The 18,322-nt window shown below is 29.7% G+C and overlaps 1 protein-coding gene across 2 annotated transcripts in view; it reads left to right on the forward strand.

Moving 5' to 3' along the window:
• LOC109793638 (serine carboxypeptidase-like 11) overlaps positions 1–18,322 on the forward strand; it is a 33,566-nt gene that overhangs the window by 9,930 nt on the left and 5,314 nt on the right. The window contains exons 4-13 of one of the 2 annotated variants that reach the window (XM_083070529.1): positions 255–374; positions 485–587; positions 1,487–1,524; positions 1,724–1,822; positions 2,225–2,311; positions 2,430–2,582; positions 2,668–2,739; positions 2,870–2,985; positions 3,124–3,237; positions 4,126–4,171. In XM_083070529.1, the coding sequence (XP_082926655.1) occupies positions 255–374; positions 485–587; positions 1,487–1,524; positions 1,724–1,822; positions 2,225–2,311; positions 2,430–2,582; positions 2,668–2,739; positions 2,870–2,985; positions 3,124–3,237; positions 4,126–4,171 (948 nt within the window). The remainder of the gene's footprint in view (positions 1–254; positions 375–484; positions 588–1,486; positions 1,525–1,723; positions 1,823–2,224; positions 2,312–2,429; positions 2,583–2,667; positions 2,740–2,869; positions 2,986–3,123; positions 3,238–4,125; positions 4,172–18,322) is intronic. The other variant, XM_083070528.1, reaches the window with a different exon arrangement.

Here is an 18,322-nt window from a genome sequence, read left to right on the forward strand (position 1 = left end):
GTTTACAGAATGCATACTCAACCATTTGACATTGATTTCATTTGTTTTTTTTTTTTTTTTTGTAAACACATTGATTTTCATTTGCTAAAGTTAATCTAAACATAAATTTATATTAAGCATGTTGTTGCATAATGAGTTGAGATAACTATTTAGTGTTTACAGAGTATAATACTTGTTAAATGCTTTTTAATTTTTAACATTTTGTTATTGGATGATGATGTGGTGCAACTAATGTTAATGTTTTGTTTAGTCAGGTAAGTAGCATTATTTTTGTAGATTTGCCTTTCGGAAGTGGCTTCTCATATGCAAAAAATCTCACTGCTCAAAGGAGTGACTGGAAATTAGTTCACCATACCCACCAATTCCTTAGAAAGGTACACTCACTTGTCACTGTCATCATTTTTCATGTCAAGTTCTGTTTGTATATGGTTTAATTTGATCATTTTATTATAAAGCCACGATCTTTATCTGGTAATATTTGTAGTGGCTGATTGATCACCCAGAATTTATTTCAAATGAATTTTACATGGGAGCTGATTCATACTCTGGCATTCCTGCCCCTGCTATTGTTCAAGAAATTTCAAATGGTAAGCAATTTTAAACGGCTCAATTAATGAGATGAATACATTATTCAACTAATGGCTAATGTCATTGCAATTTATAATGACAATGTGGCAGAAAATGTTTCTTAATCATTTAACTAATAATCTTGTACTAATACACCAATTATTTGGATTCTCCTATGGTCAAGTAAGCAAAACAAAAATTCCAAGCCAAGATTGGATGTATTTATCTAAATTGTTTCCTCATTATACCCTAATCAATCACTTAATGACTCCCTTATATCAATTCTTTTATGATTCTGTTCCCCGGAAAACTTCGTGTATTGATAATATAAAATAAATGAAAAATAATTTTACACACTAGTTCGTATTTAATTTCGCAAAGTTTGAGTCCTTTAAAAAATAATTTAAGATAACAATATAGGTACAATTACACTCATATTGCTTGTTGTGCGTGAGAACAACAAGCACATGCATAGATATATTATTTAGTTCAGAGAGTGTACATTTGCTCAATGAGTTGTAATGCTTTTAATTTAAATATATTTTTCCATAAAAAGATTTCATTTTTTTTCGTTTTTACTAACAAGGGTAATTTAATATTTAATTATTTTTAAACAATTATCTTAAGATTTTAAATGTTCTAATACTAAACCATATGTAAGTATTTTAATGGTTGAACTTTGTCATCAATTTTAACTGAAAATTTGACTTCTTTTGGCATACACTAAAATGTATTGTATTAACTATAAAAAAGCATTAAGTAGTTTACCAAGTTAAAGGCATATTTTTGCTTGGTTTCTGTAATTGAAGCATATATATAAACTAGATCATTTTACATATAACTCGCATATAAAAGGATTACCATGCACATATAATTATAATAAAGCTAACTGTTATTTCACAATTTCCTTGATTAACAGGAAATGAAATAGGACTCCAACCACACATAAATCTCCAGGTTTGCAATCGATTTCTTTGTCTATGCTTTTACTACAGTAGGCCAAAGAAAATTCTGGAGTAAGTTTTGATAGCAGGGTCAAATTTTCAAAACTCCAAAACATTCAAGCAAGTTTTCACCATTTCAAAGTTGTAACTTGTAATAGTATCAATTCCTTTTTTGGATTACGAAGCCTAAATTAATATTAAGATATTTTCAGGGATATTTGCTAGGGAACCCCACGACAACACGAAAAGAAAAAAATGATCAAATCCCATTTGCTCATGGAATGGGACTTATTTCTGATGAGCTCTATGCGGTAAAAATAATCCATTTTTCCTGATTAATAAGACTACTTACGTTGTATTTTCCAATAAAGTTGATCTAGACTGCTTATATATTTGTACCTAAATTTGGCATGAAAATAGAGTATCATTTATATATGAGTTAATCACCTATACACTGTCAGTGTAATGACAACTAATCATGTCTTTTAATAGTGCTATGTCAGTTACTTATTTAATGAAATAAAAATAAAATAAATAATTTAAAAAATATGATTAGTTGTCAGTGTAAAAAATTTTATACTGATAGTATATGAATGATTAAATCTATATACATTTCGGTAGAGTCATATCAACATTATGTACATTTCATTTTAAAAATATAATATGTTTGAAGAAATGCTAATAAGTCTTAATCATATACTATCTATGAACAGTCACTACAGAGAAATTGCAAAGGAGAGTATACAAATGTAGATTCCATAAATGAATTATGTTTAAGAGATCTCAACTACTTTGATAAGGTAATTAAGTAATGACCATTTCATTTTTATTACGATAATCCCTTCTGCCCTTATTATTCAAATAAGTTGAGTTTGTTCACCAACCACCATGCTAATAAATATTATTTCCTATCCTCAGTGCCTTTTAGGAATTAATATGTATAACATTTTGGATCGTTATTGCGAAGATGATTCGCCTAAGAAACATGAATCTTTGTGGAGGAGATCATTGAATCAAAAGTTTGAGGACTCTCTTAATTCTCATCTCAGAGTGCCAGACACAAGATGTCAAGTAATTTTTGCATACCTTGTATAGACTCACACAATTTTTGTCCACAATGTTTCAAATTTGATTTTTCCAATTTACACTATTGTAGATTTATGGTTTTTTCCTTGCCACAAAATGGGCCAATGATGAGAGTGTTCAGAAGTCGCTTCATATTCGAGAGGTTTGGTATAAACATATAGTTCATTATGTAAATATTGGTAATTTTGCATAATACTTGGTAACAAATACTTTAGTCTATATGCTCATTGCTATAGAAGTTAATGGATGTCATACATATTAATGTATTGTAGGGAACTATAGACAAATGGGAACGTTGTTACACTTCTGATTTTAAGCATCAGATCTCTAGTAGCTTTGAGTTTCATGTAAATCTCAGTGTAAAAGGCTACCATTCTTTAATATATAGGTAAAGATTTTCACATCCAAGTTGGATTTTATTTCTCTAAAAATTGTTGTTTCCATATGTTTAGTGTTGTTCTTTCAAATTTCTCAGGGATGTTAACAATTAACTAATTTCATATGATAATTGGTGTTTTGTGGATAGTGGGGATCATGATGCAGTTGTTCCTTTCATGTCAACTGAAGCATGGATTAGGGCTCTAAACTACTCCATTGTGGAAGATTGGAGACCATGGCTTGTAGAAGGACAAGTTGCAGGGTAAGCATTAAACTTTAGCCATTATATAATTAATGTTTATTTGTTTTACTTGAAAAACCAAATAGCAGATCATATGTTAGAATTAGACATTTACTTATATATTTTCATAGTTTGATCCAAAAAATTTATATGTATAGAGAAAAGATCATTTGGTAAGGCATGCTAAGTGATACCTATAAAATGATCTTTACTAGTATATAGTGCAGGCAAAAAATATTAGAAAAGAAAATACACCTTATTCATATTTTCCACTTTATGAATTAATTAATAAGAAATCCAAATCTTCCAATCTTATTTTAACTTATGAAGTACTAACTTCACCAACAGTTTGAAGCAGAAGACCTCCTCATGTTGTTCTCTTTTTTGGCTACCCCACTTAGCATATATAAAGCAAAAGAACATTCCATAAGTGCCTTCCTCCTTTAATTTTTTGTTGTTGTTTATTTAAAGAAAATTTGAGAGAGAAAAAAGTTTCCCCTTTGAAGTTCTCTTAAAGGTTATATTGTCTTTTTTTTTTTTTCTAGATAGTGTTATTGTACTCTTTTTGTATTTAGAGAGAGAAATGTTGTAATTTCTTTTATTTAGTAAAATTTTCATTTCTTTTTGTCCATTATTATTTTTAGTTAGTTCCTCCTTTTTCATTTCTCATTTTAGTTGTGAGTTATTATTTTGTTATTATGGCACTTAACACAATTGATCTGGACACAAAGGCGGTGTCCAATATGATCGTCTAAGATATGCTTGATAAGTATTGTGTCTAATATGTTGACGCATCATTTTGTAGTGGTGCCTATGATTCACAATTATTGTTATTTTTTTTCCATGTTATACTTTTTCTATGAGAATGTGTTCAAATCTTTGTGAATCATTTGCCTTCCTTCCATGCAGGTACACAAGGAGTTACTCGAATAAAATGACATTCGCAACTGTGAAGGTATAAGAGCATTTAATTTAGACAAGTTCATTGATCCGTGTGATGCACAAAAATATGAATAATAATTTAAAAATGGGTAGTTTAGAATAAAAATGTAATGTGATTTTACAACACTTTCAAAATATATAAAATTAATCCAAACAAATTGCTAACCAGAGAAATTATTATTAAAGCAACCCCTTAAAAAAAATCTTATGACTCATTATACCTCTTTACAAGATGCATTTTAATTATGGTACAAATAATAGGTCCTCCTCTATTCCCCATCATAACCTCTCAATACATTAGCTTTTCACCATCAACTAAGTCAAAGAACAATGAACAATGAACAAAATGTTTGTCGATATATAAAATCAATGTTATGTCCCTAATTAATGCATATGTTTCTTAGGTAACTATCATATGTACAATGAACAAAATGTTTGTCAATAGAACCAATGATATATATGTCCTTAATTAATGCATACATTTCTTAGGTTACTATCGCATTTCTTAGTACAATGAAAACAAATGTAGGTCAAACCTACCAATGGAATGTCTCTAACATTTTTTAACTTACGTATGTTTGATGACTCACTATCATATTTAAGTTAAGGGAATAAAATATAAATGACACAATAAAAATAATAATATAAGAAATAAAATGTGAACTTAAAAGCCAATGACACAAATTATAAAAACATAACAAACTAAATCAATTTAAGTCATTGAATTATAAGAAGTGAATCCATTAAGCCAACGAGATAGATGCATCTCCAAGAAAAAAAACTTAAAATTTAGTGTTTATTCATGTTCCTTGAATACGGTCTTCTTGATTTTACTTTAGTAATAACCCATCACCATTTATTCATATTTTTTTTCATTCGTATAATGGACAAAATGTCTATTGTAAGGACCAATAATATGTCCCTAATATCCTTTAGCATAATATCAAATGTAGAATTAAAACTCCTTAATTAATACACTCATTTCTTATTTTTGAACAAAATATTTGATAGAAACCTTAGAAGAAACTTGATTGATGTAGTTTCTCCTTAAAGCTTTTTGGACGGATCTTTAACTTCTTGGACTCTTTCACTACAAGAAAAATGAATTTCCGACAGAAAATTTCCGACGAAATTTTCTGTCAGAAATTTTCCGTCGAAAATTTTTGACAGAAATATAAATCCGACGGAAACTTTCCGACGAAAAATTTCTGACAGAATATTCTGGCAGAAATTTCTGACAGATTTATATTTCCGTCAGAAATTTTTGACGGAAATATAAATCCGTCGGAAATTTCTTATTTTTAATTTTTAATTTTAATTTTAATTTTAAATTTCTTATTTTAATTTCTTGTTTTTAATTTCTTATTTTTAATTTCTTATATATATTTGTAGTATTAAAAATTTTATATATAACTTTTAAAGGTATAAATATATATTATAATTATTTATTACAAGTTTTTTATATCTACTATTAGTACTAAAGATGAAAATAAATTAGGTCACACTATATTTTATTATAATTTATTTAGTTTGAATCCAACTTTCTTTAAAAATATATATCTTAAGTATGACTTATTTATTTATCATAGACATTTTTTAAATGTTTGGGTAGAACTACAATCATAAAGACTTATTTTATAATAATTTAATAGTATTAAAAATATAAAAATGATCAAACGTAGTATATTCGGTGCAGACCCTATACCATTCTAATGATGTTGGTTGGTTCCTTCATCAATCACACACCATTGATCAACCCGATCCCATCTAAAATAACATAGACCCCACTTTAAAATAATCTATGATATGATAACAAGAGATGTATACTTTGTTTGTTAGGTTTAAGAAAATAATAATAAATAGAAAATGCAATGCTTTTTTTTATATTATTTAATCATATAAAAATTAATGCTTTATTGGAGAAGTGAAGTAATAAAAGAAAATAAAATATATAAGAAATGGTTTAATAAAAAAAGCTGACAATTAAAGTAAAAATTGTAACTAGCTATTTAATGCAGGAGAATTAAGTGAAAAATTAAAGATATTTAATATTTTAAAATTGTACTTTATGTGATTAAAAAATTTATAAAAAAATTAAATAATTTAACTAATTATTATATTATCTCTTTCTCTTCTTTTATATATAGTATTTTTTTTATATAATTTAGTATTATAATTAATTGACATAATCAATTATGTTATGTTTATTTGGAGCACCTTCATTTGTATTAGCAACAATGTCAAATTTATAACAGATTATATAATTTTAGTACACTTCAAACATGTCACATAATGGATATTTGTCAACCATAGTCGATTTTATACTTATTTTTAAGTTTAAAAATATTTTTAATTCTAGAAAAATGAGCAAGTCTTGATTTTGGTTTAAGTAAACTTTTTTCTTTATTTTTCATCTTCTAAAATTTGGAACTATCTTCTTTAATCTATATTATCATGTGATAATTTTTAACTACTTATTTAGTTATTAAAAAGTTAAATAATCATTCTAGATGTTACTCACAATTGTTAGCAATATCCTATCAATGCATGTTACCTCTAGAACATTTTATAAATCACTAAAATAAATGCTATTTATCTATCTTAAAATGATTATTAAAGACTAACAACAATGATTTTAAATTTTAGAAAAATAAAAAATCAAATAAAAATATTTTATAAAGACCAAAATAAGAATTAGTTTGTTTTACGAGGATCAAAAACATTGTTTACAAATTTTAAGAGATTGAACAATAATTTTTTTTTGACAAAGATCAAAATCAAATTTCGTTCATTTTATATTTTATAAACACATTTAAGTCAATATAAAATATTAATATAATATAGTATAAAAATATAATAAATATTGAGTGTCTAATTTTATATTTTAGTCACTAAAATTTATATTCGTTCATTTTACATGATTATAAACATATTTAATTCAATATAAAATATGAATATAATTTAATATAAAAATATAATAAATATTGATGAGTGTCTATTTTTATATTTTAGTCACTAAAATTTATATTTCTATCATATATGTCTAGTTTTATATATGTCTTATATATATTATATATAATATAGGGGTTTATAATTATACCGGTGTAACTTTTACTAAGTATTATGCCGCTCAATAACTTTATATTAAATGTGAATTTTGTAAATCTAACCGTTAAATTGAAAGTTCATATCACTTTATACGTGTATACCAAATTTTGTTAAAATTGAACAACAACTGGAAGGTAATCAAAGTATTCATATTTTAGTGTATTTTGAAATGAATATATTACATCAATTTTGTTTTATAAAAATGAAGTATTAAATCATCTTGGATTAATATAAAGTTTTGTATATATAATTTATAAGAGATATGAACTTTCAATCTAACAGTTGGATTTACTAAATTCACATTTAATATAAAGTTATTGAGCGGTGTAATACTTAGTAAAAGTCACATTTAATATATATATATATATATATATATATATATATATATATGAGGGGGATATAATTACACTAGTATAAATTTTACTAAGTGTTACACCGCTCAATAACTTTATATTAGATGTGAATTTTGTAAATTCAACCGTTAAATTGAAAATCTTTTACTCTTAAATCATATATACAAAATATTATATTAATCGAAGATGATTTCTTATAAAATAAAATTAAATCTGTCGAAAAATTTATATTTTCGATGAGAAAATTTTTGTAGAAAAAGCTATATTATTGATGGAATATTTTAGACAAATTTATATTTGTCGAAAATGTAAAAACTGGTTTTAAATTTGATATGAAAATATTATGATATAATTAGATAATATTTTAAGTTAGTATTTTATTGATGGTTGATAATTAAAAAATAAAACTAGGATAAATACATTTTTTGAATTTTATATGTTTGATTTAAGATAATTTACAAAATAACTCTTGGTAAAGTTATTCCGCTCAATAACTCATGGTGTGTGTTGAATTTCATCGATCCAATTAATTGTTAAATTAAAAGTTATTAAATTTTACCAATAATTAATATATAAAAAATTAATTAGTTTTGGAATAAATTATTTGCTAATTAACAATATAATTGAAATGTGACACCCTCTACCCCATTATTAATATACAACAAATGTAACAATAAAATATTTCTTTTCTTCTTTTTGGGTAAATAAAATCTTTCATAGTTGACAAATATTTCAAATATCACAAGGTAGAAGATTCACATTCGTAACTCATAAATCATAACTCCAGTGTAGAAATTATAAAAGAAAAGAAGTTAAGATTTTCAATACAATTTAGTGAAAAACAAGAAATCATATATATACAAATAATAATAAAGGAAATATAAATTAACTCCAGTAAAGGTGGCAGTGCCTCCTAGTTAGGGATTAATTTATACTCCCAAATCATATAATAATAAATATAACAAAGATGTACATTTTGGTCTTTTCTCAAGAACGTTCAAAATTACATAAGAAGAGAAAATTAAAGCTTTTAAAACAATAACATTCCTAAAAAAAACAAGCCTAGCTATGCCCGATGTCACATCCTATCAGAGCATGCCCCACTGAAGCCTTAAGCCTCATCACCAACATCCCCATGATGCTGATCATCTGCAACACAATTTAAAACATATACAAAAACAACAAGGGAGTGAGAAACATCTCACTTAGTTGTACACCTGGTTACATCACTGGCGACCCTAAGGTACACCTTGTTAGCATGTTACATCGTGGGTGACCCTAAGGTACACCTTGTTAGTCGTGGGTGACCATAAGGTACACCTTGTTAGCATGTTACATCGTGGGTGACCATAAAGTACACCTTGTTAGTCGTGGGTATGCGGCCTCAGCGGCACACCTGGAGTAATATATGCATATGATGCATGTCATACATTTATAATCTCATTAACTCAACATTTAACTTATTACATAATTTCATTTAGTACATCATGTCATTATTTGTCATAGTATCATAATCATAGTTTGTCTCAATAGTCCATTCTTAGGTCTCATGTCATTTGTCCATATTTCACATGGTCATGTCATAAATACTCCTCATAAGGTCCGCACAGGAATTCACAGAGATCCAGAGAGCATTCTTGTTCATATTAAACCTCATTTATTATTAACATTAATTTCATATTCATTTATTACTTTCAACAAAGAACAAAGTAGAATAAATAGAAAATCGGACAGAACAACAGCACCTTTAACAAAAACAAAGTAGAGTAAATAGAAAATCAAACAGAACAACGACACCTTCAACAAAAAACAAAGTGGAGTAAATAGAAAATCAAACAGAACAACGGCAAGGGATTGGGGGCCAATCTGACAAACAACTATCCAACAATTATCCCCACACCCCTGAGCGAGGTTCTCACTCCCCCCCTTACCTGGATAAGCAGGAGCTGGAACTTGGACAGGGCCTCCTCCTCTGGATTCTCTCTTTCTTCCCTTTCTTTCTTTCTTTCTTTCTTTCTTTCTCTCTCTCTCTCTCTCCTCTTTCTCTCTCTAAGATTTCACCTTCTCACTCAGTATATAATTTTTCACCCCTCAGCCTCCTATTTATAGGCAAACTGGTGTACCCGGAACGACCCGTATTGAATTCGGAACGGCCCGTTCCGGATCCTTCGAATTTGTGCAAATTTCTCAACTGGAACGGCCCGTTCCAAAATCGGAACGGCCCGTTCCCAAAAGCAGAACGGCCCGTTCCAAAACCAGAATGGCCCGTTCTCAAACTCAGCAGAACGGCCCGTTCTCCTTGTTGGAACGGCCCGTTCTGGGCCCGTTCCCAACCTAAAATTTTAGCTTATTTTTAATACTCAGAACGGCCCGTTCCACTTTCGGAACAGCCCGTTCCGAGTTACTCAAATGCCCCTAATACCTTTATAAAATTACGAAAATGTCCTCAGTAATTACAGAAATGCCATTACTAATAAAAATATCCTTTTAAAGAAATTGGGGTGTTACAATTCTCCCCTCCTTCAAGAAATTTCGTCCCCGAAATTTTTGTAATGGAAGACTCTTCGCTTCTTAACTTCTAATTATGCAACTTCACTATCTTATCAATATACAACTCTATCAATTTCATCCAAGGATTTCTAAGGATAAGACAAGCAAATCTGGTAAGCATTTCCACTAAAACAAAATTATAATCAATCTCTTAAATGTCTCAGACAAACCTACAATTAAAGTCTATCCATTCACCATCTCACTTCCAAAATGAGAAGTCTAATTGCTACAAAATTTCTAAAGACTTCTTGCATATTAAACACGAGTATATGATTTCTTTTCTCTTCACCTTAGGTCACTACACATCCGCTGCGCTACTCTGATACGTCTTAGTAGCTCCTAAATAAAAGAGTATTCTTATGTCCTTTCTCTAAAACCATCTTTCTTAATTCAAGATTACTAAGCATCCAAATTTATTCTCAAAACAACATCAATTTATATTTAGAAAAGGTTACTCATACTCCTACTATTCTTTTCCACTTGGTTTACTAGGAAAGACTCTAACCCCTGAGCTTCTAATCTCATTAATAATCCTTTCAACATATTCAATTCAATGTTCCTAAGGGTGAGCTCACACATCACGCTTAAGTTTCTAATTTCCTTAATCAAACTCAACCCTTACATCATCAAAATGATAGATAAATGCTCATCCTACTCAGGACATTTGTCACCATATTAGTTTAACTTTTGTGAGCCTTTCCACAACCTTTCCAAAGATCAAACGCTTAAGCATAAGTTCACTAGGTACACATACCAGATCTCTAGTTTCACCATTCCATCTACCTCCAAGTCAAACTCTTATCCATCACCTTATCCTGTAGTCTCACCAAAAATGAATCAACTAATTGTGCTTTTCCAATTTCTTTCAAGGATTCCATTGTTACTCAAGTCATACCTAGTTTCACACTACTAGGAGTATTCTCATAAGTCAAACTTAAATTCCTAATTTGAGTCCAAAGATCCATTTCTCTAATCATAAAGGAAGATAAATATCAAGGTTTCCTACTCAAAACATCGGTTACCATAATGGCTTTGGCCAAATAACCAATAAGATCAAAATCTTATTTCTTAAGGAATTCCAACTATCTATTTTGGTCAATAGATATTTAAAGCTCTTTTGATCACTAAATACCTTAAGCTTAGAATCATATAGGTAATGTCTCTAAATCTAAGTATAAATACTAAAACCGCTAACTCAAGGTCATGGGTAAGGTAATTCCTCTCATAAATTTTTAATTGTCTGGAATCATAAGCCACTACCATTCCTTTTACATCTACAATGCATCCAAATTCATCTTATAAGTATTACTATATACACAAAAGGCTTACTAAAATCCAATAATATTAACACATTCATTCTTGCCTTTAAGAGTTGAAACTACTCTCATACTTACTATCACACATAAAGGCAATACTCCTCCTAATAAATGTAGTTAAGGGCAATGCTATCTTAAAAATTCCTTCAATAAATCGCCAATAATAATAAGATAACCTCCTAAAACCTTTATCCTCGCTAACTTGCTTAAATATCTCTCCACTTAAACACAACTTCTACTCGAGACAGATTCATGTTTACCTCAACTGAAATTTACAGGAACTAGAAAATTTATCTCATATAATAAAAGAATAATAATAAAATAAAATAAAATAGTAATACTTAGATAACTTAACATACAACCGTCTTGAATATATCTTCACTTTCAACTACAATATGATCATATCACACCCTAAGATCAATCTCACTAACCATACAACATTCACCATTTGATCCCTAAGGTCATCTATCCACATATCGACATACATGCATATTAAATCATATTAGAATACCTACTTTAAACCTTCATATATACCATCCATAAGCATGTACATGAACAACTTTTACCACATAGCATCATATAACCTTAAACAACCTCTCAATTTACACGAAAACACCTCAAAACATTTTAACAAAGTCAATTCTTATCCTTGCATTGCCTACTAACCCGAAAACATTATTATACAGCCTAACTTCTCTTTTCAACAACTATCAAAGAAAACGACACATAGAGAGTTCTACTCATCCACGTAATCTCAACCTATCACTAAGTGAATAAGCTACAACTCTTAGTGAGACATGAGATTTTTAAAAAAAATCATCTTCTTAGCTAAAGAAAACTTCAAAAATTACAACAAATATATTTAGTGCTTACAACTATACCTCTGATTACCAAAGCAGCTATACTGGAGTTCTAGACCTCCATTTTACCTGATTCCAATTCCATTAGAAAGATAACATCCAAGACTACCACTTTCCTAAAGACTAACAAAAATTCTAATTTTGTCAGTATAGCACTTGTACTGTCACAACAAAACATCTCCTACACCAGACAACAATAGTGTATCAACATCTAAAGCCACAAAAATACCTCAATCCTTCCAAACTTACTTCTTTCCACCTGAAATTCATATCAAAGCTTCCCACTACAAATCTAAACCAGATAACTCACATATTCAGGCTTAGAAAATAAATTCACATGCAATCATCAAACTCTAGAAATTATCAACACTTTAATCTCTCTCCTTAAGAATACCAAAATTCCAATTCATACATCATCTTTGGATTCAATCGCTAAAACTATAGCTTTCAAAAATTTCACCAATCGTAAACTCTTAATACACTTGAAAAATCAATGTCTTACCCAAATCTAAGGCCTCAATAGTTCCTACAATATTAGCACGATATTTCGTCTATCACTACTCGCACATATGCTTGCAACACAAGTGATACCACTCAACCACTACTTCTTACATAAGCAAGAAGTATCAAACAAATAAGCAATCATAAGAATGAAGAAGAGCAGTCATAATGGTATTAGCTAACACTATCATGACTATCATTCCTTTAATTATACAAAATAACTTAACAATATCAAACATTTTCAATATCAGCACAAGGAGAACATCATCATCATCCTTATCAAAGCAAAGCATCATCAAAGTATACAACAAACAAAACACTGTCAGAGTACACAACAAAATCAAAATAAATACACTCACGGCCGATTAGATCGACCTGCTCTGATACCACTAAATGTGACACCCTCTACCCCATTATTAATATACAACAAATGTAACAATAAAATATTTCTTTTCTTCTTTTTGGGTAAATAAAATCTTTCATAGTTGACAAATATTTCAAATATCACAAGGCAGAAGATTCACATTCGTAACTCATAAATCATAACTCCAGTGTAGAAATTATAAAAGAAAAGAAGTTAAGATTTTCAATACAATTTAGTGAAAAACAAGAAATCATATATATACAAATAATAATAAAGGAAATATAAATTAACTCCAGTAAAGGTGGCAGTGCCTCGTAGTTAGGGATTAATTTATACTCCCAAATCATATAATAATAAATATAACAAAGATGTACATTTTGGTCTTTTCTCAAGAATGTTCAAAATTACATAAGAAGAGAAAATTAAAGCTTTTAAAACAATAACATCCCTAAAAAAAACAAGCCTAGCTATGCCCGATGTCACATCCTATCAGAGCATGCCCCACTAAAGCCTTAAGCCTCATCACCAACATCCCCATGATGCTGATCATCTGCAACACAATTTAAAACATATACAAAAACAACAAGGGAGTGAGAAACATCTCACTCAGTTTCAGGTGCAGAAATAACTGCTAGATAGCACACACACACACAACATATCTAAGCCACATGTAAACAATACACATAAATAGTCAATATCACATATATATACTCATTTATCATGCTTATGATGTCATGGACTCAACTCATAAATGCATGCATGTGGCGCCATACGGAAGATTCACAATTCATCGTTGGTGACCCTAAGGTACACCTGGTTACATCACTAGCGACCCTAAGGTACACCTTGTTAGCATGTTACATCGTGGGTGACCCTAAGGTACACCTTGTTAGTCGTGGGTGACCATAAGGTACACCTTGTTAGCATGTTACATCGTGGGTGACCATAAAGTACACCTTGTTAGTCGTGGGTATGCGGCCTCAGCGGCACACCTGGAGTAATATATGCATATGATGCATGTCATACATTTATAATCTCATTAACTCAACATTTAACTTATTACATAATTTCATTTAGTACATCATGTCATTATTTGTCATAGTATCATAATCATAGTTTGTCTCAATAGTCCATTCTTAGGTCTCATGTCATTTGTCCATATTTCACATGGTCATGTCATAAATACTCCTCATAAGGTCCGCACAGGAATTCACAGAGATCCAGAGAACATTCTTGTTCATATTAAACCTCATTTATTATTAAAATTAATTTCATATTCATTTATTACTTTTAACAAAGAACAAAGTAGAATAAATAGAAAATCGGACAGAACAACGACACCTTTAACAAAAACAAAGTAGAGTAAATAGAAAATCAAACAGAACAACGGCACCTTCAACAAAAAACAAAGTGGAGTAAATAGAAAATCAAACAGAACAACGGCAAGGGATTGGGGGTCAATCCGACAAACAACTATCCAACAATTATCCCCACACCCCTGAGCGAGGTTCTCACTCCCCCCCTTACCTGGATAAGCAGGAGCTGGAACTTGGGCAGGGCCTCCTCCTCTGGATTCTCTCTTTCTTCCCTTTCTTTCTTTCTTTCTTTCTTTCTTTCTCTCTCTCTCTCTCTCCTCTTTCTCTCTCTAAGATTTCACCTTCTCACTCAGTATATAATTTTTCACCCCCTCAGCCTCCTATTTATAGGCAAACTGGTGTACCTGGAACGGCCCGTATTGAATTCGGAACGGCCCGTTCCGGATCCTTCGAATTTGTGCAAATTTCTCAACTGGAACGGCCCGTTCCAAAATCGGAACGGCCCGTTCCCAAAAAGCAGAACGGCCCGTTCCAAAACCAGAATGGCCTGTTCTCAAACTCAGCAGAACGGCCCGTTCTCCCTCCGGAATGGCCCGTTCTCCTTGTTGGAACGGCCCGTTCTGGGCCCGTCCCAACCTAAAATTTTAGCTTATTTTTAATACTCAGAACGGCCTGTTCCACTTTCGGAACAGCCCGTTCCGAGTTACTCAAATGCCCCTAATACCTTTATAAAATTACGAAAATGTCCTCAGTAATTACAGAAATGCCATTACTAATAAAAATATCCTTTTAAAGAAATTGGGGTGTTACATGAAACATTAATTATTTTAAATTATTTAACTAAAATCTTATTGACAATTTATTATATGATCTTAATATTTTTATATAACTAATATCTGGATTTAAATTTGATATGAGAATATTATATATAATTAGATAAGATTTTAAGTTAGTATTTTATTAATAGTTGATAATTAGAAAAAAAAAAAAAGGATAAATACATTTTTTGAATTTTATACGTTTGATTTAAGGTAAATAAATATATTAAATTAATTAATAATTTATTTAAAATATTAAAATTTAATTTATAAGTATGTAATAAATAAATATATATAATTTTATAAATTTTATTATCATTATAAATTATAAAATTAAATAGTTTAAATTATAATTTTAAATAGAAATAAGTAGATGTTAATCATAAAAATAAGTACATATAAATAAAGAATAATTAAATATATTATTATTATTATTATTCGTAATATAAAATTATTATATATTATTATTATTATAGTACAAATATCAGATTGTATATTTGAAGATGACTTAAATGAATTAATTTGTACAAGTTATACTGACAACATACATATACATTTCGGTAGCTTACTCATCAAAACTTCACAGTTAAACGTGCTTGACCTAGAGTAGTACAGGGATGAGTGACCTTCTGGGAAGTTTCCCAGAAATTGCACAAGTAAGGATAAAACACGCTAAACAGTGAAATATCGTGAAATAGAACCCTTAAGAGGCCAAATATGAGGATTGTTACATTAATAAATTTATTAAAATTAAAAAAAAAATTATAATTTCCGACGAAAAATTCTGTCGGAAATTTCTGACAGATTTTTTCCAACGAATTTTTCTATTAGAAATTCCCGACAGAATTTTCCGTCAGAAATTTCTGTTGGAAAAATTATTTTCGACGGATTTTTTTTTCAACGCCACTTTTTCCGAGTTGGAATTGAAATTTGTTGGAAATTCATCGAAAAAAGAAAAATCCGTCAGAAATTTACCTGTTTCTGACAGAAATTTCTGTCGAAAATCAGGATTTTTCTTGTAGTGTTTCAAGCTCCTTCAATGCCATACATTTCTAACAAATAAGGAAAGATAGGATCTCCCTTAGGTGATGCCACACCCTTGAAGAGTGATAAGTCTCTTCAAATTCTCACCACATTCAAGAGAGGATAAGAGAAAATTAAGGAAGAATTTCAAAGAGAGGAACAAACTTTGAGAGAGAGAATTAGAGAAAATTTCATCCAATTCATGCATAATACACAAAACTATCTAAAAATGGGTACAAAGATACAATCTATAAGTCTAGTTAGTTATCTAGAAGTTTATGGAACAAATTAAGCTAATCCCAGTTTAAGAATAACCTAGGTTAGCTTAAGTTAACTCCAACTACCTAACCTAATCATTACAACTGCTAGACTAGTGTTACTTTTAATAAGTTGTTGAGAAGTCTATTAAAGTCATGTGACTTAATTTGTAGCTTGGATGGCAAGCTTGGCATGGTTTAGAAGCCCAAACTACTTGCATGAGAAAGTGGACATCCAAACCTATGGGTCATAAAAAGATTTGTGTCATCCAAATCCAAATAAGTCTGACAAGACTTTGTTAGTTAAACATGCCTAATCTACTAATTAAACCCTCAAGTAATACAAGGATAAAATTACCTATACTACTTAACCCAAAATACAAGGCACCCAAATATATCCTAATACAATAACTACTAAAATGAATTATAAGTAAGAAAAATGTTTAGCAACAATGCAAGTCCTTTAAGGTAGGATAGGCCTCCAACGGTAGGATACCTTACAAAATAAGGGTAAGTGCCCTACAATTCTTTTAACTAACTTTATCAACCTTCATCCTTCTTGGACTTATTTCTTCCAAAGGGATTCTTGGAAAGTAGATTTCCATCATCCCCTCTAATTTTAGAAGGATTTGTCCTCAAATCAAGTGATTCTTCCACATAAATAGCATCAAATACAAGACAAATAAGAAACCAAGCAATAAATATGATATATTCATGTAATATGTGTGGAAAGTGCATCTTATTAAGATTCCTTCTATAGTTCTAACAAGGTTCCCTAAACTAGGAGAAATAGACCCTCTAAGGATAAGGATATGATCCTCACTATAGTGTAGTCTATGTGTAAAACTAAATCCTAAAAATGTGAAGGAACTAAAACTATAGCAAATTAAGGTATCTTACTTAAGGTACCCTATGTAGTAACCTAGACGTCTACAAGAAAACAAAGTGAACATAATAAGGAAACTACCTAGATAACCCTTGATCATATTACTTGTTAGATACAAAATTGAAGAAGGTGTAAAGAAGAGTTTAGAAGGCTCATATAATCTAATTTTGTCTTAAAGCGATGTAGTCAAGTTAAGTTCAAACTTCCCTTAAGATCAAAAATAGAAAATAAGAAACCATTATATGTATCCAATAAACAATATAAACCAAACATTGGATGCTTTATTAAAATAACTAAAGTAAAAGGAGTCCTAAATAGACAATGACTATCTACTTTAGGCACCACTAAAGTAGTAACATGAGAAGTATAACTAGGTAAAGTATATTTCTTCTTCACGAGACTAAGAACTTGAGATCCTTTATTTTTAAAAATATTTTGTTTTTGGATCTTAAGGTCTAAGTCTATGGAAATAGTAAAGGAAGAGCTAAAATCTTTGTGAAAAAGAAAAGTCTTTCTACAATCATCTTTAATAGAAAAGTGAGTTTCCCTTATCTCAAGATTTTTTATGATGACACTATCCTCCTTGCTTTTCTCTAAAAGTAGTGTTTTTTTTTTCTTTTTCTTTTTCTCTTTTCTTTTTTATTTACTTTTGGTCCTCAAACACTTGTAAAGGTGTTAGTGGATGGAAAGAAAATTCCTTTTCTTTATGAGTGAAGGTTATTTTGTTGGTATGGCCATCATGTATAGTATACTTGTCAAATTTTCATGGCTTACCAAGAAAAATATGGCAAGCTTCCATATGGATTACATCA

Source organism: Cajanus cajan, chromosome 3, assembly GCF_000230855.2.
Source record: "Cajanus cajan strain Asha chromosome 3, NIPB_CcT2T_4, whole genome shotgun sequence".
Lineage (NCBI taxonomy): Eukaryota > Viridiplantae > Streptophyta > Magnoliopsida > Fabales > Fabaceae > Cajanus > Cajanus cajan.